This window comes from Lynx rufus, unplaced genomic scaffold, assembly GCF_022079265.1.
Source record: "Lynx rufus isolate CCGP_SWC_20201006 ecotype Redwood Valley unplaced genomic scaffold, mLynRuf1.p SCAF_7, whole genome shotgun sequence".
In the NCBI taxonomy this organism is placed as follows: Eukaryota; Metazoa; Chordata; class Mammalia; order Carnivora; family Felidae; genus Lynx; species Lynx rufus.
In genome coordinates, this window is record NW_025814889.1 from 108355106 (window position 1) to 108383088 (window position 27983).

The 27983-nt window shown below is 35.4% G+C and overlaps 1 protein-coding gene across 1 annotated transcript; it reads right to left on the reverse strand.

Moving 5' to 3' along the window:
* RASSF9 (Ras association domain family member 9) lies at window positions 1-27983 on the reverse strand. Its single transcript, XM_047066396.1, has 2 exons — window positions 27937-27983; window positions 1-1261 (listed from the first exon to the last, which is right to left on the reverse strand). The coding sequence occupies exons 1-2, from the start codon at window positions 27981-27983 to the stop codon at window positions 1-3; spliced, it is 1308 nt and encodes a 435-aa protein (XP_046922352.1).

Sequence of the window (27983 nt, forward strand, 5' to 3'; positions counted from 1 at the left end):
TTACGTTGACAGAAGCAGCACGTCTCCTACAGCTGTTTCTGAGTCCTGACTATGGTTAGAGCTGATACCAGTGTCTGAGTCTGTGTCATTTGTATACAAGTTAAGTGCTCTCGGAGTAAGGGAAGGACCATCCCCACCGCTGTTGGGGACCTCAGATTCCTTCCCTCTGTTTTCCTTCAGTTGGCATCCATCTTTGTTGTTAAGATGAAGTGAACTGAACTCCTTGGCCAGGAATTCATATTCTTTTGCTTTCATCTGAAGCAATGAGTCAGTGTATTTAATCTCCTTCTGGATGCCACTCAAGTGAGAGTGGATTTTCAAACCGGCTTTCATGCTTTTCTCCAAATCACACTTAACATTTTCTAAATTAGAGCTTTCAAGTTCACTCGCAGCTGCCCCTTCTGCATCTTCATTTATCTCTGTGCAAACACTTTTTACCTCTTTCTCTATTTCAGCGGAAAGCTTATCAATGAGCATTCTGTAATATGCTAATTGCTCCTCCAGGTGTACAATTCCATCGCTTTCGGTCAGGTCGTCCGGAATCTGGTTTTCATTCGAATGCAAGTCCAGTTTTTGCTTGACTTCGCTGAAACTGGGCATTAAATATGCATCCTGGACATAATTTTCTCCATCATTTTCTACCCTATCGAGATGGAACTTCGCTTCACACTTTTCAATTTCCAGATCCAGCTCTTTCATTCTCTTGACTTGCTGATGAATAGTATGGTCCTGGGAAATAATCAGATGAACTAATGTCTCCATACTATCTCGATCATGCGACACAGTGTCCTGCTTAATTTTAGCCAGTTTCCGGAAAGTTTTTCTGACTATTCTCTTTTGTTTATCTGGTGGTAACGTCTTCATGTAATTTGCTGGACTGAGTTCCCACACTTTTTCTGTGTTTTGCACTAATTTGGCTTCTGCTGTTCGCCACAGTGGAACTGGAAGGAAAGCATCTGCTTTAACCAAAACAAATTGCATATTGGGCTGCTCCTCTCCCCAAGCTTTCCAAAGCTTCAGGATTCTAGTGAGTGGAGGAAGAGCCCGTTCTGAGCCTCTCCACTTTTCTATGATGCAGTAATCACTGGGCTTCCCCAGCAGAAATCGTTTCTCTCCAAATGTAGTCTCATGTTCCTCAAGCAAAGCCTGGATGACATCAGCAGAGGTGGTGCGTTTAGTTAGCCCACAGACAATCTTCTCTTCTTGGCAAACCCAAACCACAATTTCCTTCTCTTCTGAATCCATGTCTTTAGTGGGAGATCTGAAAGAAAAACAAAGTACATTATATTTCTGTCATCACCTGTGTAAACTCAGAAAGATGGTTTAACTTTAATACCCTTTCTAGATTTTATCCTTAATGAGAGATGCATTTGAGGCTGAGACTACATAAGAATCAGAAGTTTTACTGCAAGAAAAAAAATCAAGGAAAATATCGTAACTTCCTTTTATTTCTTAGTGGGCTCTGGAAAGAGCAGTTGTCATCAAAGACAACTGAGGCCATTTTATCTATAGAAGCCAGAGGTGATATAACTACAATTAGAACTTCTAGAGTTAAAACAATAATCAAAGTATAAATGAATAAGGGAAGATAAAATAAGGTAAGTTTTGTTGGAGCCTTGGGACTAAAGACCATGGAAACATAGCATAGGAAGGAATGGTGGGATGATGCTGAGAATCACAGAGTTAAAAACAGTCCATTATTGAAGCACGTGGGTGGCTCATTCAGTTAAGCATCTGACTTTTGATATCGACTCAGGTCATGATCCCGCAGCTCATGGGTTTGAGCCCCACATTGGGGTCTGCTCTGACAATGAAGAGCCTACTCTCTCCCTCTCTCTCTTCCCCTCCCCTACTCTCTCTCTCTCTCTCTCTCAAAAATAAATAAACATTTTTTAAAAATCCCATTATTGAAAACAGTCATTTTTTCATTCAACAAATGCTTATTATATGTCAACCGTGTGCCAGACATGTCTGAAAATACTAAAGCAGTACACAAAGGTGAGAACGGGTATAAATGTGTGATCAGTATAATAACAGGTAGTGGTAAATACTAGAAAGAAAATCAAACAGGATGAAGATATAGGGAATCATTTGGAAGAAAGAGAAGTCAATTTTATCCAGAGTATTTGGGAGATACTTCTCTAAGAAGATGACACTCGAACAAGGGCATACATTTTGAGAAGGCAATCAGAGACCTAAGGGAAGAATTCTAGAGTGAACAGAAGTGTAAATGTCACAAGGTACATTCTAGGGACAGAAAGAACAGGAAGGTAGTTGGAGGCTGAGGGTAGTAGAGTCAGGGGTTGTTGCTGGAGGGAAGGAAAGGTCAAGTGATAGGTGATGGGATCTAGCAGAAAGGCATACCCATTATGAGGAATTTGGGTTTTGTTCCAGTTTTAGTGAGAAGCCATGGGAAAATTTTAAGTGTAGGAGGGATATGATCAAATTTATGCTTTAAGTATATCTGGATTATTTTTGGAATGGACTGTAAAGAAAAAAAGGAGCAAAAGCAGAGGCAGGAAGACTTAGTTGAAAGCCTAGTGCTGACATATAAGAAAGAGAGAAGAATTGCCTGGACTAGGGTTTTAGCTGCAGAGGTATTAGGATGTGGTCAAAGTTGGGACATACATACAAGTAAAGACTTGCTAATAATTTCCTTTGTAGCAAAGAGGGATGGGGAAAAATCAGTTTTCTGAAGAAAAAAAAAACACACAGTAAAAGAAGCAAGAAAGTTCCGTGGTTTATAGGCTACACCTAGTAGAGAATTTCTGGGATGATATTTGCATCATGAGTATAAATCAAATTGACCGTGTCTTTCATTATATCTATTTAAAAGAACGTTAAGAAAAGATGATATAAAGTGAGTTATCATACAATATGATTTATGGAGACAAGATTTTTGAATAGAATTGGCTTGTTGTGAGTTATGTTACTTTATTTATGTAGCACCCTCAAAGCATATGACTCATGAGGCATGTATGGAAGAAATTTTCCCTGACTTCTAGAATCTTTTAACATTTAGAATTTACAGTATTTATGTTTTAGTACCAATAGTAACTAATCCTACATTATTATCTTTATTGACTCTCCTGAGGTTATAAGATGAAGGAACAAATCACCGACACCAAATGACAAAGAGTCCCCAGTACAATTTAAATATCCAATTGTATCCAAATTATATAAACAAATATTCAAAAAATCATACTGGGCTATGATTGTTCTCTTATAAAGTATTTCACATTTAATGACCCAGCATTGAATAATGTGATATTTGATAATATCTACAACTCATTTAATAATTTGAAGCAGTCAAAAAGTAGGATAACAGAATTGCTTTCATATTTCAATTAGTATAAAAACAGCACACAAATGCATTCTAAGCAAAAACAAATAAATACTCAAAGTAACTTGATACTAACTACTATCTGGGTCATGGGTCTACAGCATAAATTGCCTCTACATTAATCATTACCTTCATCTGTTTTGATCGTGTATATATAATACCCAAAATTAACAAACTTTGTTTTTTTTTTTACTTTATGAAGCTAGAAGTTCACTTACTAAAATGCATGATTTGAAAAGAAGTAAGGCACACTCCATGCACTTACTGTATGTTAAATTATAACTATTTCAATATGTATTTTTTGTAAGTAACGGTAAAAATAACAAAATTGAGTAATTGTAATTATCTACCTTGTCAGATGACGTCAATAGCTATTACATTAAAACTAAGACCGTAGGGCATCTTTATTTTATTTTTTAGTGTTCATGGTTAAACTCTAAAAACAATCTTACTAAAAATAAGTAGCACTAATTATAACCATCAGTCAGAAAACATTTAATAAATAAAACTGTTCTAAACTCTTTGCATTTATCGAGTTATTTAATCCTTACAAATCTGTAGGTAGGTAATAATATTGTCACCATTTTACAGACAAAGAAACTGAAGCACAGGGGTTTTTAATGACTTATTTAGTCAGTTAGTGGTGCATTGAGAATTTAAACCCAAGCAAGAAAACAAGCTCTAGAGTACAGGTCTAACCTTGATATTATAAAAACAAGTTTATTGGTTTGATGGTTTTCTTTCTAAGATTTTTTTTTAAGTAATCTCTACACCCAACATGGGGATCAAATTTACAACCCTAAGATAAAGAGTCACATGCTCTACTGACTAAGCCAGCCAGGCACGTCTCGTTTGGTGATTTAGATATGTGGATTAAATTGGGAAAAAAAATCATAAAATAAACTATTTTTTAAAGAACTTTATTATATAAATTTTCCAGAATGGAATGGAACAATGGAACTCTAATTTGCCGTTAGAACACTCAGTTGATCAAGGGAGGGCTTTTCCCAATGGCCAGCTATAGAGAAAAGTGTGTAAGACTATGTTACCTTCTGCACTTTTTCCTTATTAAGCATGTCCCTACTCTGATGCAGTACTAAAGGATTTCTGACAGGTCTGGGCATCTCTGTTGGCTGACAAAACTCATATATATAAGTCCTTACTGTTGTCTTTGAATAGTCCCCATGTCCTGTTCCAGTTTTTGGATGGGAAACATAAGTTCTGGGTCTCTAAGAAAGAATGACACATGACCTATAAACTCTTCAGCCCTACACTACAGCTGTGAAGAAGACTGGGAAGCAGAGGTCAGGAAATCCTTTGGTATCCTACCAAGAATAAGAATGATGATGTACATGACAATTCCCCAATACATCCACATCCACATCTACTCCACATCCACATCTACTCCAGTTGGGATCTATTTTTTTCTTTTGGAAGGATGGAATGTTTCTCTATTGTGGCCTCCCCTAGATATCTGCTAATTTTCAGCTCATGTGGATAACGTAACCCTTATGGTCATTTTGCACAATCAAAAATGATCACATTATTTCCACATTATTAATTCCATATTATTAATTCCGCATTATTTCCACATATGAGAAAATTAGTGCCTTTGTGATAACCTCACCATCTGACTGGTTCCAAACCTTGCTTTTTTGTCGTTTAATATTTATTTCTTTATTTGAGAGAGAGAGCAAGCAGGGTAGGGGCAGAGAGAGAGGAAGAGAGAGAATCTCAAGCAGGCTCTGTGCTGTCAGCACAGAGCCCAATGTGGGGCTCACTCTTATGACCATGAGCTCATGACCTGAGCTGAGATTAAGAGTCAGACACTTAACCAATTGGGCCACCCAGATAGTTATCTCTAAATATTTTGAGGAATTTTTACAACCATTATTCAAACTTAATAATATTAAAAATTCTGCCTCTTGATTGAACACATTTAAAAGTAATGACCAGTGAATTTCAGTAATAAACCTTCCATACCTAGTAGAAGATTCATCATGTTTAAATTATACTTTTTAGCAGGCTTAAAGTATTTAAAAGTACTGTATTTATTTTATAGTACAGCTCCAATTGAATTTCTATCCATTTATTTGACAAATACTAGCTGACACCTCCTCTGTGGTTAACACAATCATGGAAATGCAGATGACAAAAAGACATGTATAATTTCAAAGGCAGTATTCCTGGCTTATTGCGGGAAACAATAGTAGGGTTGGGAAGGGAATACGTGTCAGTTGTAGTTTTAAGATTATTATTTCATCAGTGGTTTCTAAATGCTAGCCTGATGGCACCCAGCATCAGGCCAATGTAATTTGCCAAAATATTTATAAAATAGATATTAATCAAAATTACACCAATTTAGGAGTCTTAAATAATCACTACCTTGTAGAAATAATTGTTTTCATTTGATCACACACTCAACAGACATAGTCATGTGATATAAAGAATTTAATACTAGGACTAGAACTCTTAAAATATTCCCTTCCCAACTTTTGTGATTTCACCATCTAGTATAAGTAATGACATCTGCAAATACATATGCAACAAAAGGTTAAAAATACAAACTTAGACTAGAAAAACTGGTTTGTTAGCAATATAATGTCACAAACAGTTCTCACCTAGTGATTCAAATCTAGTAGTTGAGACATAATCTCCAATTTTAATGCAAAAGAAATACACAAGTAGCATGCCTAAGAGTGTTGTTTATTTGGTTTTACTTTGTTTCGTTTTTTAAAAAAAAAAATTTTACCATTTATTTATTACTGAGAGACAGAGACAGAGCATGAGCATGGGAGGGGCGGAGAGAGGCGAAGACACAGAATCCAAAGCAGGCTCCAGGCTCTGAGCTGTCAACACAGAGCCCGACGCAGGGCTCGAACCCACAAACCACGAGATCATGACCTGAGCTGAAGTCGGACACTCAACTGACTGAGCCACCCGGGTGCCCCTGTATTGCTTTTGTATATGTTTATTGGGGAAATAAGGGATCAAAATTTTACTGGACCTGAAACTTTACAGAGAACATACTATAACCACACAAAAAGTGAAAGGTAATAGAGCTTTAATTTATAAATGCCTTATCTCAATAATTCATGTCTATTTTCTATTTTTATCGCAGTGCTTTAGTTTCACTTATAAATAGACACATTGTCAATCTGATTAACAATATTTTTTTTTCTTTTTCTTCTCAGCTCTCTATACTTTGCCCTTGCTCACTCAAAATTACTTAAGAGCACAAATTATTTTTTTTTCCTGTATATTGGAAATGTGTTTGTTAGTATTTGGTATTTTTAAACCAACAAAGTTACTTTTACTTTAGGCATTTCTTGACTTGCAGCACCCTTGATTTTTAAGAACTCATGTGTACTGTAGACAGTAATATCATCCCAATCCTACAGATGAGGGAACTGAGACAAAGAGAAGTTAAGTTACTTGCCAAAACTCACAAAACTAGAAGGTAGAAGTGTTCTTTCCAACTCTGGCTTTTGATATTAACTTATGACTAATCCCTGAAAATAAATTATAATAGCCATTATGAATACCTACTCACAAATATTTCCCTATTTATGAACTGCTTACATTCTTAAAATTATTTTTAAATTAATTGCTTAAAGCTCAATGCATTTTTCATATAAAATTAATTTTCCACCTAGTATAATCAAACTCCTGGCTTTATTATAAATATACATTTATAAATATAAATTTGCCTTCCTTCAAATCTGTAATTATTTCATTGACTTTCTAGGATAAAAGCAAGTATTGAGAGAGTCTTATGTATCTAAGTGTATAATATGAAAGGAGTAGTGACAAAGGGATTGATGGCAGATGGTAAGGTTAACATGGATGGAGGCTGCAGGAATGATTCTCTCTAGATAGTCTAGGAGGGAGTAACCAACAGGTGGACATCCAGATAAGAGGTTATATAAAAATACCATAACTGCAAGTGTATATTATTCATGTAGTTCAAATGGTTATAAACTGGGGTTTGCTTGGGTTATAGGATTTAAAATTTATAACTTTTAGATTATGTTGTAAAGTAAAAACATTTACTCAAAAATTGTACATGTATAAGAATAAAATAACTACTATGCTCACATTTAATTGACACCGATCTAAATTCTCCGTTATTTTGATAAATGTTCACTCATACAAACTGTAAGAAGATATGAAATTCTATAAACCAGAATTTAGTCAGATCATGGCTTCAAAGTACAGTACTCAGTGGGGCATCTGGCTGGCCCAGTCAGAAGAGCATGTGACTCTTGACTCTTGATCTTGGGGTCATGAGTTCGAACCCCATGTTGGATGTAGAGATTACTGAAAAATATATAAATAAACTTCAAAGTATGGTACTAAACATTCCTCATATCTTATTTTCAATGAAATTTCCTGAATAAATAATATAACCAGGAAGATGTAAATCAGTTATCATATTTTCACATGTATCAAGGTTATTTACGTTATGGTATCCACTTTAAGGAAGCAAAACCAATGAATAAAAAAAAATTTAAATGCCTTACATAAAGTAGTGAACCTCAAATTTTGCTTCTAATTAAAAACAGAAAGATCAATAAAAATTAAGGAATTGTATAATGAAATATATTTGAAAAATTGAATAAGATTATATTGTGTTTTGACTTGAACTCATTAGTCTATTTCAAGAATGATTAATGAGAAATAGAGGAAAATGCTATTAATATCTAAATATCTAAGGTCTGTGACTCCCATCAATACAGAACTGTTTCATACAATCATCTTTTACTATGTTGTACTCACTGGAAACTGAATTAAAACTAAATTGAAATATTCAACAGATTTTACTACATATTCTAAATATATATTACACTATGTCTATAACTATGTAGTATACATGACATTTCTTACTCGCATACTGTTTTTAATTATGTATTTTAATACTTTATTAAATATGATAATATTGCATATACCCCAAGATTCTCATGAAAATATTCTGTTTTCTCACTTATCACACCTCTGGTTAATTTATTTTAAACTAGTTAGAAAATTAGTTATTTATACAGAAGAAAATAACATTTACAGCATTTTATCACATGCTTCAAATTTTTTCCCTCTGAAACATTAATAACATTTATTTGTGAAGATGTGCAAAAAAGTGTAGTGGGAACAAATGGACCTGAAATTTTCAATTTATGATTTCATCTTAGCTATCACTAAGTCATTGTGAATTCCGAGAAATCATTTTTTTTCTAATCCTCTGTACCCTTCACTGTGATACTGTAATATCTGACTCACATTTTTCACAAGGTTGCTACAAATATCAAATAAGAGAATGAGTAAAAGAGCTTAGAGAATTGTGAAAAATGTACTGGGTAAATACAGGTTATTAAACTAATAACAAAATTACTGTTATTATTTAATGCAGAGAGGGGCGTAGTGTTTTTAGTATGCTTATTCAGCAATCTTACTGACCTTGCTATAGTAGTTAACAATATTATTTTACAAATACTTTCCAACCTGTCTAACAATATTTTTCCACCTGGTTCCAGTTGTCAATTTTTTTTTTTTTGCATGTGTACTTCCAATATAACTAACTGTTTGGCTAATAAGAAACACTTAAAAACATCATTAATATAATCTGTAGCTCACAGATGATCCAAGAATGCTTTTAATCTTTCTCTCATTTTATAACTCTCTGATTTTGATTAAAATTGTGCTAATGAGTTGCACTACACTAAAATATATATATTATTCTGCAAGAATTTTATTATTCAGTGTGTGCCTTTTTTGGGATATCACCAAAAAATTAAGATTTCTATGCTAAGTAAAATTCTTCAACAGCATGTATTAACTTCACTTACAGGTACTTTTCCATATTCACGCTGAAATAATAATTAAAATTAAATACTGGAATTCTGAATTCACTCTACTGTCAAACCGGAAATTAAAAATATTTCTCCATTGATAATTAATATTAACATCACAAAAACAATTATACAGAATTATGATGAGTTGGCTTGTAATTACAAATGCAATATTCACACACTCAAGTATTTCTTCAATAATTTTATTGAGTAATTATGCACAAAGCATCAGAAAATAAATTGTCTCAATCAGGAAGTTTTAAGATAAAGAATTTACTAAGATACTACAATGCCAACTTGAAGATCTCAGAAAATATATATTTACTGACAAAAAATTCAGTATGAAAGCAGAGAAAAATGAAGATAAATGGATAAACTTTGGCCATTTTTTTTTAAGTTTATTTATTTTGAGAGAGAGAGAGAGAGAGAGAGAGAGAGAGAGAGATGGGGAGGAGCAGAGAAACATGAAGAGAAATAGTCCCAAGGAGACACTATGCTGTCAGCGCAAAGCCCGATGCAGGGCTCGAGCTAACCAACTGTGAGATCATGACCTGAACTGAAACCTAGAGTCAGACACTTAAACTCAGCCACCCAGGTGCCCCAAACTTTGGCCATCTTTATTCAGCTATCCAGAGGAAAAGGGCACTGAAGTTGAGGCACAGGAGAATAAATCAAAGAGTAACATTTATTCCTAGTACATAGTAGACATTAAACTTTAATTGAAATTTGACATCTAAAACTAATTAGGACTTGGGGCACCTGGGTGGCTCAGATAGTGAACCTGTGCACTCTCTCTCTCTCAAAAATAAACATTTTTTAAAAATCAAAATAAATAAATAAATAGATACATAGATAGATATCTGGTCATTTGTGCCAATTGCTGAATACAAAGCAAACATTATGAATATTCCCTTCAAATTATCTCTTAAACCTCAAAACACATTTCTAATCCTCAGAAGATAGAGGAGTTAATTTTATTATGATATCACTGTGCAGTTCCATGCCATATCAAGGAACACAACTGGAACTGATACAGTATGAATACATATGTCATTCATTTTTGTGTCCTCTATTCTGATAAATGAAATACAAATAGCAATACAGAAAGAAAAAAAAAGTTCCTGCAAAGAGATTCTGATCCAGGAGAAAGAAGATTTTAATGCCTCATAATAGATTTTTTTTATAGGTACGATGGATGAGTATGAAGTTATAAAAACCATTTTTAGGCAGTTCTTTTGCAAAACACCGTACCCAAATAAATTATAACTCTCACAGGGTATGAAGTCCCGTCCTTTTAACTCTTCAACATGTAGCTCACTGTATGTGGCACTCATATTAAAAACACGTCAGTAAATAACATATAGAGATAGAATAACCCAACAATGAAAGTTTCAGAAATGATGAATAGAAAAGAGAGCTACAAAACAATAATAAGAAAAGAAATTTGATTTCAGTATATTTATCTCAGGCTCAAGTCTGATAATACCTTGTAGGAATTCACATTTCTTTGAATTAAAGCATATAATTCATTAAAGAATAAAAATGGATGATGATAAAAAGCAAGTTTACCAAATTAAGTTCCATACCAAAGGTTATAAACTAATATTTGAGTTTACAAGCTTAACTCCATACCAATGATAAAATTTAAAATGCTGAAGATGCCATAAATAATCAATTTGGTTGCTGAATGTTAAATTATAAGTCACAGGCTATTTTCAACATAAAATATCATACTTTCAAATTTAATAGCATCTTTTCCCGATAATCAAAATTATCACAGTACAACTATAACTAGTTTAGCTAATAAGTTACTTAGTTTTGTCATTATTATGTTATAGAAAATTTTTATTTTGTATATGATTGGGCAGCTTTGTAATAAGAGTAAAGGAATGACCCAAACACAAACAGAAATCTAGAAACAAAATTGGGTAAAGATAAAGGCTTAAATGTATTTTTAAAAAGGGATGCTTGGGGGCGCCTGGGTGGTGTAGTCGGTTAAGTGTCCGACTTCAGCCAGGTCAAGATCTCGCGGTCTGTGAGTTCGAGCCCCGCGTCAGGCTCTGGGCTGATGGCTCAGACCCTGGAGCCTGTTTCCGATTCTGTGTCTCCCTCTCTCTCTGCCCCTCCCCCGTTCATGCTCTGTCTCTCTCTGTCCCAAAAAATAAATAAAAACGCTGAAAAAAAATTAAAAAAAAAAAAGGGATGCTTGGGTGACTTTTGGCTCAGGTGATGGCTCCATGCTGGGTGTGGAACCTGTTTAAGATTTCCTCCCCCTCTCCCCCTCCCCTCTCCCTCTCCTCCTCCCTCTTCATCTCCCCCTCCCTCTCCCTCTCCTTCTCCTTCTCCCTCTCTCCTTCTTCCTGTCCCCTGCATCCCTTCTTGCACAGGCTCCTGAGTACAAAATCTCTCTCAAAAGAAAAAAAGGTATTAAAAATAAAAAAAGTTCTATATAAATTAACTGAATCCATACCAAGTTAGCTATCCTCCAAATAAGCTGTCCATTCTGAATTATGGTGTATGAGTTTTTATAACTTGCTTCAACATTCATTTGTCAATGAAACAGTAGTTTTAGCTAATGTGAGTAAATGGGGAGGATAAAATGCAAGATAAGATGATCCTTATGTTCAGGAATTTGTCATATAGCTCAGAAGCAGCAAAGATATGCTTACAAAGAGATATTTTGAAAATTCAAGATCATCTTAAACAATATTGAAAATCATGAGATACACTCTGAACAAATATGCTATGGAATTCCAAAACCTAAAAAAAAATAACAAAACTTAAGTCCTATTTAATAAATAATAATAAAAACAGTAATTGACCTCAATGTTTTCAATATATTCTCCACTTCTATAACTCTTTGTAGAAAGTCCGAGTAAATAAAAGAGGTTCAAGAGATTTAATTTGAGCAATATGTTGATTTAGATCTTGTCCATAGGGGTGCTTGGCTGGCTCAGTTGGTGGAGCTTGCAACTGTTGATCTTGGGGTCATGAGTTCAAGCCCTATTTTGGGGGTAGAGTTTACTTAAAAATAAATAAATAAAAATATCTAAGATTTCATCTGTAAAGTAGACCTCACACTTTTTTTTTTTAAGTATGTACCCAGTGTGGAGCCCAACAGGGGACTTGAAATCACAACACTGAGATCAAGAACTGAGCTGTGATTAAGAGTCAGATGTTCAACCCACTGAGCTACCTAGGTGCACCAAGAAGATCCTTTCAAATAGTGATTTCACATGATTATGTGTGGACTTGGTAATTGAAGGACAGGTACTTAGAAAATAGTAGAGTGACTGGGGAGAGGTGTGTGTGTGTGAGAGGATACATTGGATAATAGCTCACTTTGTTGAATGCTTAGTACATGTCAGGCATTGTTGTAAGGGCTTTATATATATTAACTCAGTTAATTTTAATAACAACCCTACCATATGGGTGGTATTGTTAAATCTATTTTACAGATTAGGAAACTGAGGCACAGGAGGTTAAGGGTACACGCAAACACACACACACACACAGAAAAAAAACACTAGGTTTATGTTCTAATGCTAGTTTAATTTTCTAGGAAGTAAGCCAAGCATGCGGAGTAAGAAAAGCCTTCTACATAAAATAATTGCAGGGTTGCTATAATACATAATTCCCATAAACAGACAAAAGGGAAAGGAATGTGTAAAGAATGTGTATTGGAGACAATGGGGGTTAAGTAAACCAGGTTCATGGTTCGGATTCCAGAAATTGATTTAATCAAACTATAAATATTTAACATGTAGTATTTACCAGAAGAAATGTTGAGCAAATATCTAATCTCATTGGAAATTCTTATGCTTATTTCCCAGTGTTACCTGTGCCTGGCAAATAACTTAAGTTTCCTTGCTGATTTGTACTTTTCAGAGAAATATTTTATAACAAGAAAGCATATTCATTAAAGGAACATTGCTTAGCCTGAATATTTAGTTTAATGATAGTTGTGGTTCTGTCAACTTTTAACATGAGTTTTCCTGTGGGCAGCTAAGTCCATAATTGGTTTTGCCTACTTGGTGGAAGATATTTCCTGATGATCGTGACTCTTTTAGCTCGCATCTGCCGGCAGCCACCTACTCTTCCCTCTCTAAACGTATTCTGAAATGTGTTGGCATGGCACTAGAGACATGTAAGAATTTGAATTACTCAATAGGATAGCTGAAAACACAAGATGAGACCCTTTACCCCTGATTTCCACTTTCTGAACATATTCTATAATAAAAGGTAATAGCACACAGCTTCCAAATAGAAGCTTCATCTGAAATAATCAGCCCTTCACATTAGTTGCAAATAAATTACCTAAAAGGCAATAACAACTTTACATGTAGAAATATGAACATACCAGGGCCAGTGATGCCATTTTGTTTTAAAAAAGGAGATACTTGAAAATATCGCTGATAAGAGAACTGTTCATCCATGTCAAAAGCATCCTGAATCCGTTTACCTTCCCCAAACCTTAAATTTTAAATATGCTCCAAATTTCGCTGCCTCCACCTCCTCTAGAACTTTGCTTCAGAATTTATCCCTTCTTAATTTTTTTTTTTAATCTTCTACCTTTTCCTCTGGCCCTTCCGACTATCCTGTCATGTTGTAACCACCCTCATTTTGGCCACATATTCCCACCACCTATCTTTTGTTCACAAACTCAAATAGGAATCCACAGTCACTTTCTCTAGTTCTTCACTTTTCAGTAATAGCAACCCACCATAAAGTGACTTCCGCCCCACCCACCCCCAACAGACACATTTCTTCTTAGGCTTATTGGAGATCTCCTAACTGTCAAACCCAGCAGCCATTTCCGGAACAGATCTGACTTGACCTCTTTGTAACATTATGCACCGTGACCTTTCCCTCCCAGGTGAAACCCGCAGAAGAATCACCCCCAGTTCACCCACAGAATCAAGACATATAAATAAATAAATAAATAAATAAATAAATAAATAAATAATTAAAAATAACAAAAATAAAAATAAAAAATAATCCAGACAGTGGAAAAAAGGAGAGACGGAAACAAACCGCAAGAGACTCTTGATGATAAGAACAAACTCTGGGTTGACAGAGGGAGGTGGCAGGGGAGGATGGGCTAGATGGGTGATGGGTATTAGAAAGGCACTAGTGACGAGCACTGGATATTGCATGTTAGTGATGAATCACTGAGTTCTACTCCTGAAACCAATATTGCATGATATGTTAACCAAAATTTAAATTAAAAAATATCTCCAAAGAAAAAAAGAATCAAGATAAATAACAAGTTGTTTTCAGCCACTAATTTTTAGGATGTTTTATTATGCAATAGGTAATAGCTGATACAAATAAAATCCCCCAAGTTCCTGTGACTCATTTTTTGTCTCACTGTACACATTTTGTGGGTAGGTCTAATATTGTCCACAACCTTATCAGTCAATTGTATGCTAATAATTCCAAATCTAAATATTTTGCCCTTGAGCTGTGGATCCATATTCTCAACCTCCATTTTTCATGCTTACTTCATATTTATAGTGTATAATCCATAGGAAACTCAAATTTTACTGATCAAAACTAATTCATCATCCTCTCCACTCATATTACAAACTATTCACCTCCTGATTCCCCACCCTACTGACTGTAATCACCATCCCACCACCTTTTCTCTCAAGCTTAAAAACTTGGATCTTTCTAGATTCTTTTCTTTTTTTTTAATTTTATTTTTTTATTTTTAAAAATTTACATCCAAATTAGTTAGCATATAGTGCAACAATGATTTCAGGAGGAGATTCCTTAGTGCCCCTTACCCATTTAGCCCATCCCTGCTCCACAACCCTCAGTTTGTTCTCCATATTTATGAGTCTCTTCTGTTTTGGGCCCCTCCCTGTTTTTATATTATTTTTGTTTCCCTTCCCTTAGATTCTTTTCTCTATCTCATCCCCCTTTAACAACCAGTCACTAAGTCTGTCTTATTCATTCTCCCAAATGTCTCACATATGCACATTTATGTCAATCACCACTGCTATGATTCAGACAACTCTCAGTTTCACAACGGATTACTATAGTAAGTTATTACATATTGTCTTATTACAAACTTTTGCCCACTTCACATTTGTGCTTCACAATATTGCCAGGCTGCCCTTTTTAAACTGTAAGTCTACCAGTATACCTTCCTTCATTAAAATCTTTAAATGGTTTCTAAGTCCTTTTTCAATTACTCTCTCTTCCTTTTTCTCCCCGTCTCTCCTGTCTCTGCCCTTCCCCCTCTCTCTCCTGCTTTCTCTCTCTCCTGCCTACTCCTAGGATTCCTTCCGTGATCAGATTCCCCCATATCATAGGCAAGCACTCTTTGATATGCATATTAATATGCACATAACTAGCTACCCCTAACTTCTCCCTAATCTCTCATAGTTCCAAGGGATGCCATATGTATCACCCTATGGATTTCTAGACTGGACTACATCTGCCATGGTTTTGTTTTCATTCTGAGATTTTCTATAACCTATTTCCTTGCCTGAAGCTAACTCTTACTCTTCTTAAATGTCACTTTCACTAGGAAAATTCCCTTACCTTCTCTGAATAACCCCATTCCTGCCACCCCAGATGGAAATGGGTGCTCCTTCTTGATGCGTTCAGTAACAGCATTTTCTACCTTTCTTTTTTCTAGTTTGCCAGGTAGGTCCTGGACTGAATCATTCATCTTTGAAGCCTAAGTGCCTAACACAGTCGATGTTAAATGTTCTTTCTTTTGTTTTGTTTTGGTTTTATTTATTTATTTATTTATTTATTTATTTATTTATTTATTATTATTTTGCAGCAGGGAGGTAGAAGTGTGTTTGGGGGAAGTAAACAAAAAGAAATTTTCAGTCAACTAGGGCCGGGTAGTTACAGTTGTCCCACCACCTATTTTTGTAAATAAAGTTTTGTTGGTATATAGTCATGCCCATTTAATTATATATTGTCCGTGGTTGTTTTCATGCTACACTGACGGAGTTGAGTAGTTGGGATGGTGACATTATGGCCCCCAAAACCTAAAACATTGGTTATGTGGCCTTTACACAAAATGTTTGCCAACTCCTGACCTAGATGATTTACCTGCACCCAAAATCTAGATTTTATTTATCTAAATACTAAGACATTATTTAAACTCCCATATCTACATAATTCTACATATGACTCTCTAAATAACCAAATCTTTAAACAGAAGAAATCTGTAATCCCTTAGAAGTGATGGCCATGCTTGGAAGTAATTTCAACTAAGGTGATAATTAAAGGATCACTAAAAGGATGGGCACTAAATGCTTCCTGGAGATTGAGTAGGTTTGACATAGGATTAGTCAGCTTGAAGGCCCTGACTGGGAAACCAATGTTTTGCCTTTCGAGCCCTGTTCCAGGTGCAGTATGCTCCATATCAATCAGTCCCATATAGATGTCAAGAGGCAGCAGAGTAGGCTGGATGAAAGGCTGCTTTCACAGTCCCAACTCAGGTGTGTTGTGTCCAAACACCAGGTGTTTGGAGGTGGAATATTTGGAAACACACAAATTACACCTTGAATTTTTCACTCTTCATCCTGATGTTCTTCCCTTCCTAAAATTACGTCTGCCATTTTTTTCTGTTCTTTATGATCATACCACTATGTTCCCAGTTACTCAAGCCCAAATTTATAGTTATCATTGATTCTTTGTTTTTCATCCTGATATTGTCTACTGCCCTATCCACTCAGTGTTGAATTCGTATAAATTCTGCCTCCAGGGGTGCCTGGGTGGCTTATTCGGTTAAGCATCCAGCTCTTGGTCTCAGCTCAGGTCCTGATCTAGCGGTTCGTGGGATTGAGCCCCACGTCGGGCTCTGCATTGACAACCTGGAGCCTGCTTGAGATTCTCTCTCTCCCCCTCATTCTCTGCCCCTCCCCTGCTCACTCTCTGTCTCTCAAAATAAATAAACTAATAAAAATAGTTAAAAAATTCTGCCTCCGTAGTGACTCTTTTAATAATCACTATCTGACATGTCTTGTTCATTTATTGTTTGTTTATTGCCTGCCTGTCCACCACTACACCATCAGTTCAAGAGCTGAGATCTTGATGATCTTTCTCACTATTTCATCCCTAACATCTAAAATAACATGTGGCACATATTATAAGGTAAATAAATATTTATCATTGAATATACTTTAAAACGCCTGCCCTGTACTTTAATAATTTATGTATGTCTGTGTACCTGCTAACCAGCAAATTCCTTAAAAGCATGATCCATATCTGATTCCTCTTTGTTCTTTCATCATGCCCCCCAAAACGTGTGGTTAATTTAATATTTATGAATTTTTAAAAATCATCGAATAACCATCATCTTGAGTCATCACAAAGCAAATATATGTAAGTAGTTGCCAAATCTGACAAAGCAGGATAGTTGATGAATGTTTTGTTTTTAGAAGCTAAGGCAGATAAGTAAGTAGTCTGGTAGTATGCTCAGACTTTGTAAGGTGTCATATAACACACACTGTCATTTCACTTAATCCTGGAAACTATAATCACGTTAAGTTCTCCTAACTAAAGGTAGAACCAGTAAAGATGATCAACATTTTGGGGCGCCTGGGTGGCTCAGTTGGTTAAGCGGCCGACTTCGGCTCAGGTCATGATCTCTCGGTCCGTGAGTTCGAGCCCCGCGTCGGGCTCTGTGCTGACAGCCTCAGAGCCTGGAGCCTGTTTCAGATTCAGTGTCTCTCTCTGTCTGACTCTCCCCTATTCATGCTCTGTCTCTCCCTGTCTCAAAAATAAATAAAAGGTTAAAAAAAATTTAAAAAAAGATGATCAACATTTTTTTTAAAAAAGTAACTTAGTCTAAATCTCATGCCTATTATTAATAGCACTGGGAAGAAATTCTTTGACTTTCACTACAAGAATAGCCCAGGCAGCCAAGAAACCAAGGCTAATACATTGTGGCCCACTGCTAAAAAGTGCCTAACTTCCCACACTATTAAAAAGGATGGAATCTCAAACATCCACTATAGCCTCATAAGTACTTTTCCTAATTGTATACAACTATTTTCTTCATATGAGATTGTGGTTATTGTATGTCTACCCATGGATTTTCAATATCATCTTTCACGGCTTCTAGGCAAATGTAAGATCCTTATGTGCAGATTTGAGGGTGGGTATCCTCAGGCTCTACTATGAAAGACCATGGTCTCCCCAAACTAATGCTCTGCTATTGGATCTTAAGTACCCTCAGTTACCCATAGCTGCAGGGAATTTTTGGACAGAAAAAAATCAGAGTAAATGAAGAGTAGAGTAACTAGAAGTATTTGAGGTGGCTGTAAAAAATCCTAGTCATTGGTTGAGAACAAGCATGTACTGTGCAGTATATCAGGAAGGCTTGGCTACAAAACTCCTGTCAACTGTATACCATAATTAGTGAGCATAAAAACTTGCTAAAGTTGGACCACTATCGCATTAACAAAAATTTAAAATATTTACAAAGCAGAATAACTCAGTTTTATGAACTGATACACTGACCAATGTAATATAATTATTAGATTGTAAATCTAATACTGCTATATAGACACATCCTTAAATTTTTTCTGTGCACTTCCTCAATTGTAAATGCTTTCTTTTTACCAACCCCACCAAGATTATGGATTCTTGCCAAACTGACCATATTTCTGTCTGCTTCTCGATCCTTATCTCTTGATTATCCTATCTTAGTCAGTCTTACCATTGTGTGATTCAGCCCCCTCCTACATCTTTTTACACATCTTACTGTGTTCCATACTCTTGTCCAAGCCTGTCACCTAACTGTGGGAGTTTAATAAATGCTATCTAATTATGATGATGCTCTTTTTATTATTATTTTTTTTCCTCCATGCACTCCTCTTTTACTTCTACTTAGAGGCAATCAAAAACATTTACTGAGCACCTAATGTACCAAGGAACAGCCTTCTTCCACTGCAAGCAAGTATACTCTCATCTTCTTAATTGCATCATAAAGATTGTGATTTTACCTACCCTGTCAAGGACAGTTTCCCATGGAAGGGTGATTTAAAAGAAAGTTCATGCTTGAGATATTTAACTACAGTACTGTTCTCTCAATTAGTTTAATCTCTTAGGAATTAGGTTGTGTCTTTGCATGTCTGGTACAATACCAAATGCAGAGTTTACCAATCCTAAAGAGCTAAAATAAAAAGATAGCTACTCTTAACATTCATATATTTGTTTTATTAAACTAAAACTTGTGCATATCAAATAGCAAACACTCAATAATTCTTAGTATAATTTATAAAGTAATCCCATTTTTTTATAAGTGGAAATAAACACTTTTGAGCTTTACCATAAGGCAACATTTTGTGGTAGAGGTTATGTGGCAGTGCATCATGTTTTAGGTAAAATAAAATTATACACGCACAAAAAAATCCTTCTTTTAATGCTGTTATTAAAAGTTATCTTTAAAAGGTAAAAGCAAGGCAAGAGAATTAAATTCTACTCTGCAGAGGACATTTTAAAATCATAGAAGTTTAGAAATTAAAGGGATTTAAAAATCTAACTCAATCTTTCATTTTATTAGACAAAGATAAGATAGAAATATTTAAATTATGTATCCTTTCTTTTTATGAAAACTTCTCAAAGACACATCAGGAAACATCCCTTAAACTATGGTGTGTTACACCTTGCAAAATCATTAATGGCTCATTAATTTGGCTCTAAAGAAGTGTGAGGATTGAACCTAAAAGCTGTTCAAATTCAAATATTACATCAAGCTCTAAAAATAGTTTTGTTTTGTTTTCTTTTTTTTTTTTTAAGCAGGTTTCATGCCCAGCATGGGGCCCAAACTCAGGACCCTGAGATCAAGAGTCAGACTAAACATCTGACTGAGTCATCAACTGAGCTACCCAGGTGCCCCGGCAAAGATAGTTTTGTACAACTTTGGTAAACTCATTTCTCATCATATTCAGTAATTTATAATATACTTATTTGTATCTAAGGAGGAAAAGACATCAGTGGTAATACAGAAGTTCTGAGTTGAGATTTCAAGGCCCAAAATATCATACCATGTGTAAATATTAAAAACTTAAGAGATATAGTTCATAGCATTTCAATCCTGCAGGCCTGAACAGGAGTGAATATTTACTGAGATTTCATTACTATCTTAGTACTGTGCTGTCTTTTAAATATAATCAGATTTAGGGGCGCCTGGGTGGCGCAGTCGGTTAAGCGTCCGACTTCAGCCAGGTCACGATCTTGCGGTCCGTGAGTTCGAGCCCCGCGTCGGGCTCTGGGCTGATGGCTCAGAGCCTGGAGCCTGTTTCCGGTTCTGTGTCTCCCTCTCTCTCTGCCCCTCCCCCGTTCATGCTCTGTCTCTCTCTGTCCCAAAAATAAATAAACGTTGAAAAAAAAAATTTAAATATAATCAGATTTAGTCTCACACTAGGTGGTTTAGAATTAACACTATTTTATTTATTTATTTATTTATTTATTTTTAATTTTCATTTAATTTTTCAATTGTTTTCAATTCAGATTGATTACTTTTTCACTTTTCAGATCTAGCTTTTCTTTTTTTTTTTTAATATGAAATTTATTGTCAAATTGGTTTCCATACAACACCCACTGCTCATCCCAACAGGTGTCCTCTTCAGTGCCCATCACCCACCCTTTCCTCCCTCCTACTCCCCATCAACACTCAGTTTATTCTCAGCTTTTAAGAGTCTCTTATGGTTTGGCTCCCTCCCCTAACTTTTTTTTTTCCTTCCCCTCCCCCATGGTCTTCTGTTAAGTTTCTCAGGATCCACATAAGAGTGAAAACATATGGTATCTGTCTTTCTCTGCCTGACTTATTTCACTTAGCATCACACTCTCCAGTTCCATCCACGTTGCTACAAAAGGCCATATTTCATTCTTTCTCATTGCCACGTAGTACTCCATTGTGTATATAAACCACAATTTCTTTATCCATTCATCAGTTGATGGACATTTAGGCTCTTTCCATAATTTGGCTATTGTTGAGAGTGCTGCTATAAACATTGGGGTACAAGTGCCCCTCCGCATCAGCACTCCTGTATCCCTTGGGTAAATTCCTAGCAGTGCTATTGCTGGGTCATAGGGTAGGTCTATTTTTAATTTTTTGAGGAACCTCCACACTGTTTTCCAGAGTGGCTATACCAGTTTGCATTCCCACCAACAGTGCAAGAGGGTTCCCATTTCTCCACATCCTCTCCAGCATCTATAGTCTCCTGATTTGTTCATTTTGGACACTCTGACTGGCGTGAGGTGATATCTCAGTGTGGTTTTCATTTGTATTTCCCTGATGAGGAGCGACGTTGAACATCTTTTCATGTGCCTGTTGGCCATCTGGATGTCTTCTTTAGAGAAGTGTCTATTCATGTTTTCTGCCCATTTCTTCACTGGATTATTTGTTTTTCAGGTGTGGAGTTTGGTGAGTTCTTTATAGTTTTTGGATACTAGCCCTTTGTCCGATATGTCATTTGCAAAAATCTTCTCCCATTCCGTCAGTTGCCTTTTAGTTTTGTTGATTGTTTTCTTTGCAGTGCAGAAGCTTTTTATCTTGATGAGGTCCCAAAAGTTCATTTTTGCTTTTAATTCCCTTGCCTTTAGAGATGTGTCAAGTAAGAAAATGCTGCAGCTGAGGTCAGAGAAGTTTTTTTCCTACTTTCTCCTCTAGGGTTTCGATGGTTTCCTGTCTCACACTCAGGTCCTTTGTCTATTTTGCGTTTATTTTTATGAATGGTGTAAGAAAATGGCCTAGTTTCATTCTTATGCACGTTGCTGTCCAGTTCTCCCAGTACCATTTGTTAAAGATACTGTCTTTTTTCCAATGGATATTCTTTCCTGCTTTGTCAAAGATTAGTTGGCCATACTTTTGTGGGTCCAATTCTGGAGTCTCTATTCTATTCCATTTGTCTATGAATTAACACTATTTTAGAGATGAGAAAACTAAGTCCTAAATGGGCCATACAGAATAATGGTTAGGTGCATGGATTCGAATCCTGTTTCTGCCACTTATTATTTGTTGCACTGCTCTGTGTCTTAATTGCCTCAAATGGAAAATAGGAAAAATAATAGTACCTTCTTCACAGCATTATTTTAAGTATTATGTAAACCACTCAGAACAGTGGCACATAGTGTTATAAGAAGAACTAGCAAAGGTGGATTTACCCTGAAGCCAGCTAATGAAGCTTAAACATAAGTGCTGCCTCATTTGCATAGCTGTTTTCCCCAGAATGATCTTAGTAATACTTTTACTCATAATTGTGTATTCTATTAAAGAGCAATCCTCCTCCAATTGTCAAACTTGGATTTTCCTTTGCATGCTATCATTATTGTTGTTCTTGCATTAAAAAGATTAAATATTTGCCCTAGGGCACACAATTAGTAATGGCAAATGGGAGATATAACCCAATGCCTACTGGAATCCTTCCTTCCCTCCTTCCTTTCTTCCCTTTTTCCCTCCCTCCCTTCCTTCCTTCCCTCCTTCCTTCCTTCTTCCCTCCCTTCCCTCCTTCCTCCCTTCTTCCCTCCCTTCCCTCCTTTCTTCCTTCTTCCCTTCCCTCCCTTCCCTCCTTCTTTCCTTCCCTTCCTCCCTCCTTTCTTTCTTTCTTTCTTTTGAGAAAGCACAAGCAGGAGGAAAGGCAGAGATCCAGGGAGAGAAAATCCCAAGCAAGTTCTAGGAGCCTGATTAGGGCTTGATCTCATGATACCGAGAAATCATGACCTGAGTCCAAATCAAGAGTCAGATATTTAACCAACTGGGCCACTCAGGTGCCCCTGCTGGAATTCTTATTTTTCTGCCTAGTTCTAGAATTTTCCGTTTGTCTCATGAACTACAATTTTCTCATACAAAGAGAATAAATCCTCATATCATGTAAGAAAACAAATAGTTCCCAATCATATTTTCCTGTTATCTCAAAAAGAGGAGGCAATGTTCCACACTTTGCAGTGATATCTATAATAGCCATTCACCATCATCTGCCAAACCTCACCCATATACATACATGGTTGCACTCAAGGAACATGAAGGGAAATAAGAGCTTTTCTTGAGAAGAATGAGTTACCCTGCCACTTGGTTTGTTTTCTATCAGAAGCCTGGTAAAGTCTATTTGTCAAATAGGGCCATTCACCATTTGAAAGAGAGGAGCTGAGCCTAGGAGCAGGTATAATGAGAGGGCAACCTTGAATTTAAGGATTCATTCTTTAAGTTATCTATGCGTCCACTCAGTGAAAATGTACTGATGTACTCTGATCCAAGTACTGTATGGGGACCAGCTGTATTTGAAGAGTATATGTTGAATTCATTTATTCAATCAACAGATATTTGAGAACCCATTCACTGATTATCTAGGTCCCTGTTCTTACTGAGTATACTCAACAAGAATTTTTTATAGATCTCTTAAGTCACTTTATTCATAAAAACAGAGGGCATTCTAGCCTGCAGATATAAACCATTGAGGATAATTTCCCTTGTTTGTCAGCATATTTTATCCTCATTGATCATTCTTATTCTTAAAATATGTTGCTTATCACTGCTGAACATGTACCCAAGATTCTATTCTATCTACAGGAAGTAATTACTTTGCCCTTGGGTGACCATTCACATTAATAATTTTTCTTAAATGATAATAAACAAATATGCAAATGTTGTCTAGAAAGTGTATTATTATAACAGGTTACACAGGAATGACAATCACAACCTATTTTTTTAAAAAAGGAAATGTTATATGTGTTGTGTGTCTTTTGCCAAAAACACGTCTTTAAAAACTCCTAAGAAAACATACATTAAAGAATATTAGAGCACAGAAGCATGTTGAACAGTACAGATAACATATTGCCTTGTTTCAGAAACCCAATATGCTAGAGACAAAGAAATTCCCTATCAAAGACTGGTATCCTCATACACCCGGAAGAGGTAAATATATGCCCCTCCTCAACTTTATTCTATTTTCAGAACTAAAATGAAAACAAGAGAGACACACTTTTGTGAATTTTTAGAACTATTATCAGATCTCCTGGAACTGCATACCAATCAAATAACAGCAAAACTTTCTGTAATGTGGTCCAGCTAATAAAGATGTTCTTTAAATCAAAATGTTAACCAGCTATAATTTTAAACATTTTTCTCAAAAAGTCCATTTAAGAACATTTCACCTTGACATGTTTCATGAACTGATACAGTACATAATACAAGATCTTATGTAGAGGATTTTTAAGTTGGCTGATAGTTGTTTGAGCAACAATTCAAGATTTAACCTAGAGCTCAATTTCACTGCCTTCCCTGCTCTCGGTATATTTTTGCCAGGGATAAAGCATTCCAGTCATTGTTCCTAATGGGCTGTCTGTTGCCAACTAAGAACTACTTAAGTTACCAGGTATCATCAGGGGAAATCTCTTTCAGAAACTCCTGGGAACTAAAAAGATGCACATGCTCAAATAGCTGGCATTTCTTAATCCAATTTCAGGAACATTTTAAGTGTTTATTTGAGGTTAGACAAAACAGTACATGATAGCTTTCCATTCTGCTGAATTCACAAATAACCATACTTCTAATTTCAGAGAAAACATCCATCTTGCCAGCAACTTTTATCCTAACCGCAAAACTTATTTCTTCCTTCTGATGAAACATTTGTGGCATTGTTACTACAATTAGAAATTTTAAAAGGTTAATTCTGATTATGAACATCAAGATTTTCGGCTGGCTCCATTTTTGTGTGCCAGAATATAATCATTTGTGATCATACATTATTCTCAAATTCCCAAGAGACTGTTACCTCATTTTTTAAAAAATTTAAATGCTTCTTAAAATTTAGAAAAGATTATCTGGTGGGGTAGGATTAACTTGGTGTCCAAATCTATAAAATTATTTGTGTATTTATTTGGGTTTTAGATTTTACCCTTTATGAAGTATTCACTTTTATACAATACCTGCTGACCTCAGATGATGAGCACAGAATAAAATAGTAACAAGGTTTTTATAAGGTAATTTATAAAATTATATAAATAACTGTATTACAGATCCATAATATGCCAGGCACTGTCCTACGCACAACACACAATGGTGATTACACAGATACGGCACTGCCCTCTCTAAGCTTTACAGTTTATATTTTCTATAAGATTTTCTGCCTCATGCTTTGAAAAGACAGAAAGAGAACAGATCCGGAAAAATTTGATACAAAACTTTGCCAAAATTTCATGATCTCAAATCCCTGATATTTCTTCTAGTAATCTGTATTTTTTCCCTGCTGACAAAGATGCATTTATGGTCAAATTGTAGAAATTTTACTTGTAGAAATTTACTTGTAGAAATTATGTATCAGGAGATACACAAACACTGGAATTCTTCCTCTGCATTCTACAAGGAATTCTATACTATATATTTGAGGAATGGCTTATCAGATGAATGTTTTATCACCAATCATATTTGCTATCAAAGGATGAGTCACCTGTCATATAAGGAAAGGTATTTAGTTCCTATATGTCCAAGTAAGATTATTTAAGCCATTATGGAATGCAGTAAACAAAATGATAGACTTAATCATGTAACTAAGTTTCACCTGTAGTTTCACCTTTGAAAAGGTTAAAAAAAAACAGAACAAAAAAACACATAAAAATATCTCATCTATAGCAATACTGGACACTGAAAAAATATATATATTTATTCTATCTCAAAACACCACATGGTTTATGTGCTGCTTAGTTTGAGATATCCATATTTTATCTTTCTGACCACTGCTGTGGCTTAAATTTCTCTTAAGGCTTGGAAAAATACAAATTCGTAACAGGAAACACTCAATTATTAGAGCAACTTACACATATCCTATTACCGCTTTCATCAAAACACATTCACAATAAAGCATCACCACTGGGAACGCCATTCCATTTCCTCAGAGAAACCTGAAATACTATTAAACTCCTCATTTTTTATTCTCTCCATTTTTCTCACAATTTTGTATAGAAAATATCATATTAAAAACTGTTTGTTATACACACCTCCCTGAATGAAAGCTAGTTTAATGGTAGAGGGTACAGTGGCAAAATTGAGATAGCGAAAGTGGACGCACTTCCCTGGGCAAACTCTCAGGGGTGCACACAAGGTGATATTGAACTGTTATTTGGCTTACCATTGACAGAATTCTAGAATTAATAGTAATCAAAATCAAAAACAAAAGCACACACATGCAACAACCCTGAACTACACAGGTAGTTAGTATTCAGAAAGCATGCCAAAAACACAACTTGTTTTATAAAACCACGAACTTTTCCCCAAGTGATTTTTTATATATTTTGATCGCATTTAAACAAACATACTTCACAAACAGTGCTACTAAATAATCGCTTAAAAAGCAGGAAGACTTTCTGTTGGCAAGAGAAGCCTTCTGGTATATTTTTTAATGCATTGACAGTAGGAAAATACAAACTTATTTTTAATAGCCATTACTAATATATATTTTTAAATAATCAGACATATTTCTTTGTTGTAACCTATAGTTTCACTAATTACCAGAAATGCCATATTTGTGACACATTACCAAATCATTAGCAAATAAAACTGGTTTAGAAAGTTTTGTAGTACTAATTATTGTTGCTTTAGTTTCTTCAGAAAATTTAATCAACTAAATCATGGATACATTTGGAATAAAAACAGGTAGATATTTAAGCTCAAAGTATGGAGATTTACTTTAAAACTGTATCACTATATATTATCATGCAGACACCTTAAAATAATTGTATCATTTCCTACCATGTAATTGTATGCTTTTAAGTTTACCCTAAGTAAATTATGACAAGTACAAACAGGCATGATGGAAAGAAGAGTTATTGAAAAGCCTTTATTCCAAAATAAATACATTTTAAAAGAGTAAAGCCCATGTCTAAAATGATCCTCAAATTGTTTTGGCATAAAAATGTAACATTTGAAGTCTTAATAAAATACTTAATAGGGCTGAAACACACATACTAACTCAATGAAAATCTGTGTGTGTGTGTGTGTGTGTGTGTGAGAGAGAGAGAGAGAGACAGAGACAGAGACAGAGACAGAGAGACAGAGAAAAACAAAGAGAGAAATACATTTTTTTACACATTTACACTATGGGCATTGCAGGCTTGAAATAGCAAAAAAATCAAACCAAAGTAAAATTCTAATAATGCAGACAAAGGAGGACAGCTGATTGAATCCTCCTTTGGTGCCTACAACCACCTAAAGTTCCCAAAGATACTTGAAAGAATCAGTTCACAAAAAGTTTCTCTACAAAGTATTTTCACTTTGGGAACTTTCCAGGTTTCAGGAATGCCCCACTCAAAGGGGAGCCAAAGCATTGTTTCCGGATTGTATCTACAGCTGTGTTTTTCCTTCTAATTAGTGGCCAATAAATTCTAGTTCTATCTTCATCAAAAATTTAACCCTTCCTATAATATGCTAAAACTCTGAACCAAAATGAAACGTGCCTTCCCACTACTCTCAAATACGCCCCGCAACACAAAGAGAGATTCTGATGATGCTAGTTGTGGAACCAGGACTGGTCAAAGGGGGAACAAAAAGAATATATATGTTTTTTTGTTTTTTGTTTGTTTGTTTGTTCGTTTTCAATGATCCTTGAGGCCACTGAGATCCCCGTTACTGGAATAATAACCTCACCAGTTGAGTATAAATACAAAACCTTATTCCCTAGAGCTTTCCCCCCCTAACAGTTTTCATCATAATCTAATTGCAACAAAACATAACACTTTCACACAGAAGCCCCCGAGGACACACACGCTGAACTTTACCTGTTTTTATGCCGAGTCTTCAGCAAATTTCTTCCAAAGGGAGCCAT

What these genes read in the sequence shown, in the direction of transcription:
- RASSF9 (XM_047066396.1), bottom strand. Translation starts at nt 27,983, where the DNA reads ATGGCTCCCTTTGGAAGAAATTTGCTGAAGACTCGGCATAAAAACAG. An exon ending in AAGACTCGGCATAAAAACAG is followed by an intron (nt 1,262 to 27,936) that starts GTAAAGTTCAGC and finishes TTTTTCTTTCAG; the next exon opens with ATCTCCCACTAAAGACATGG.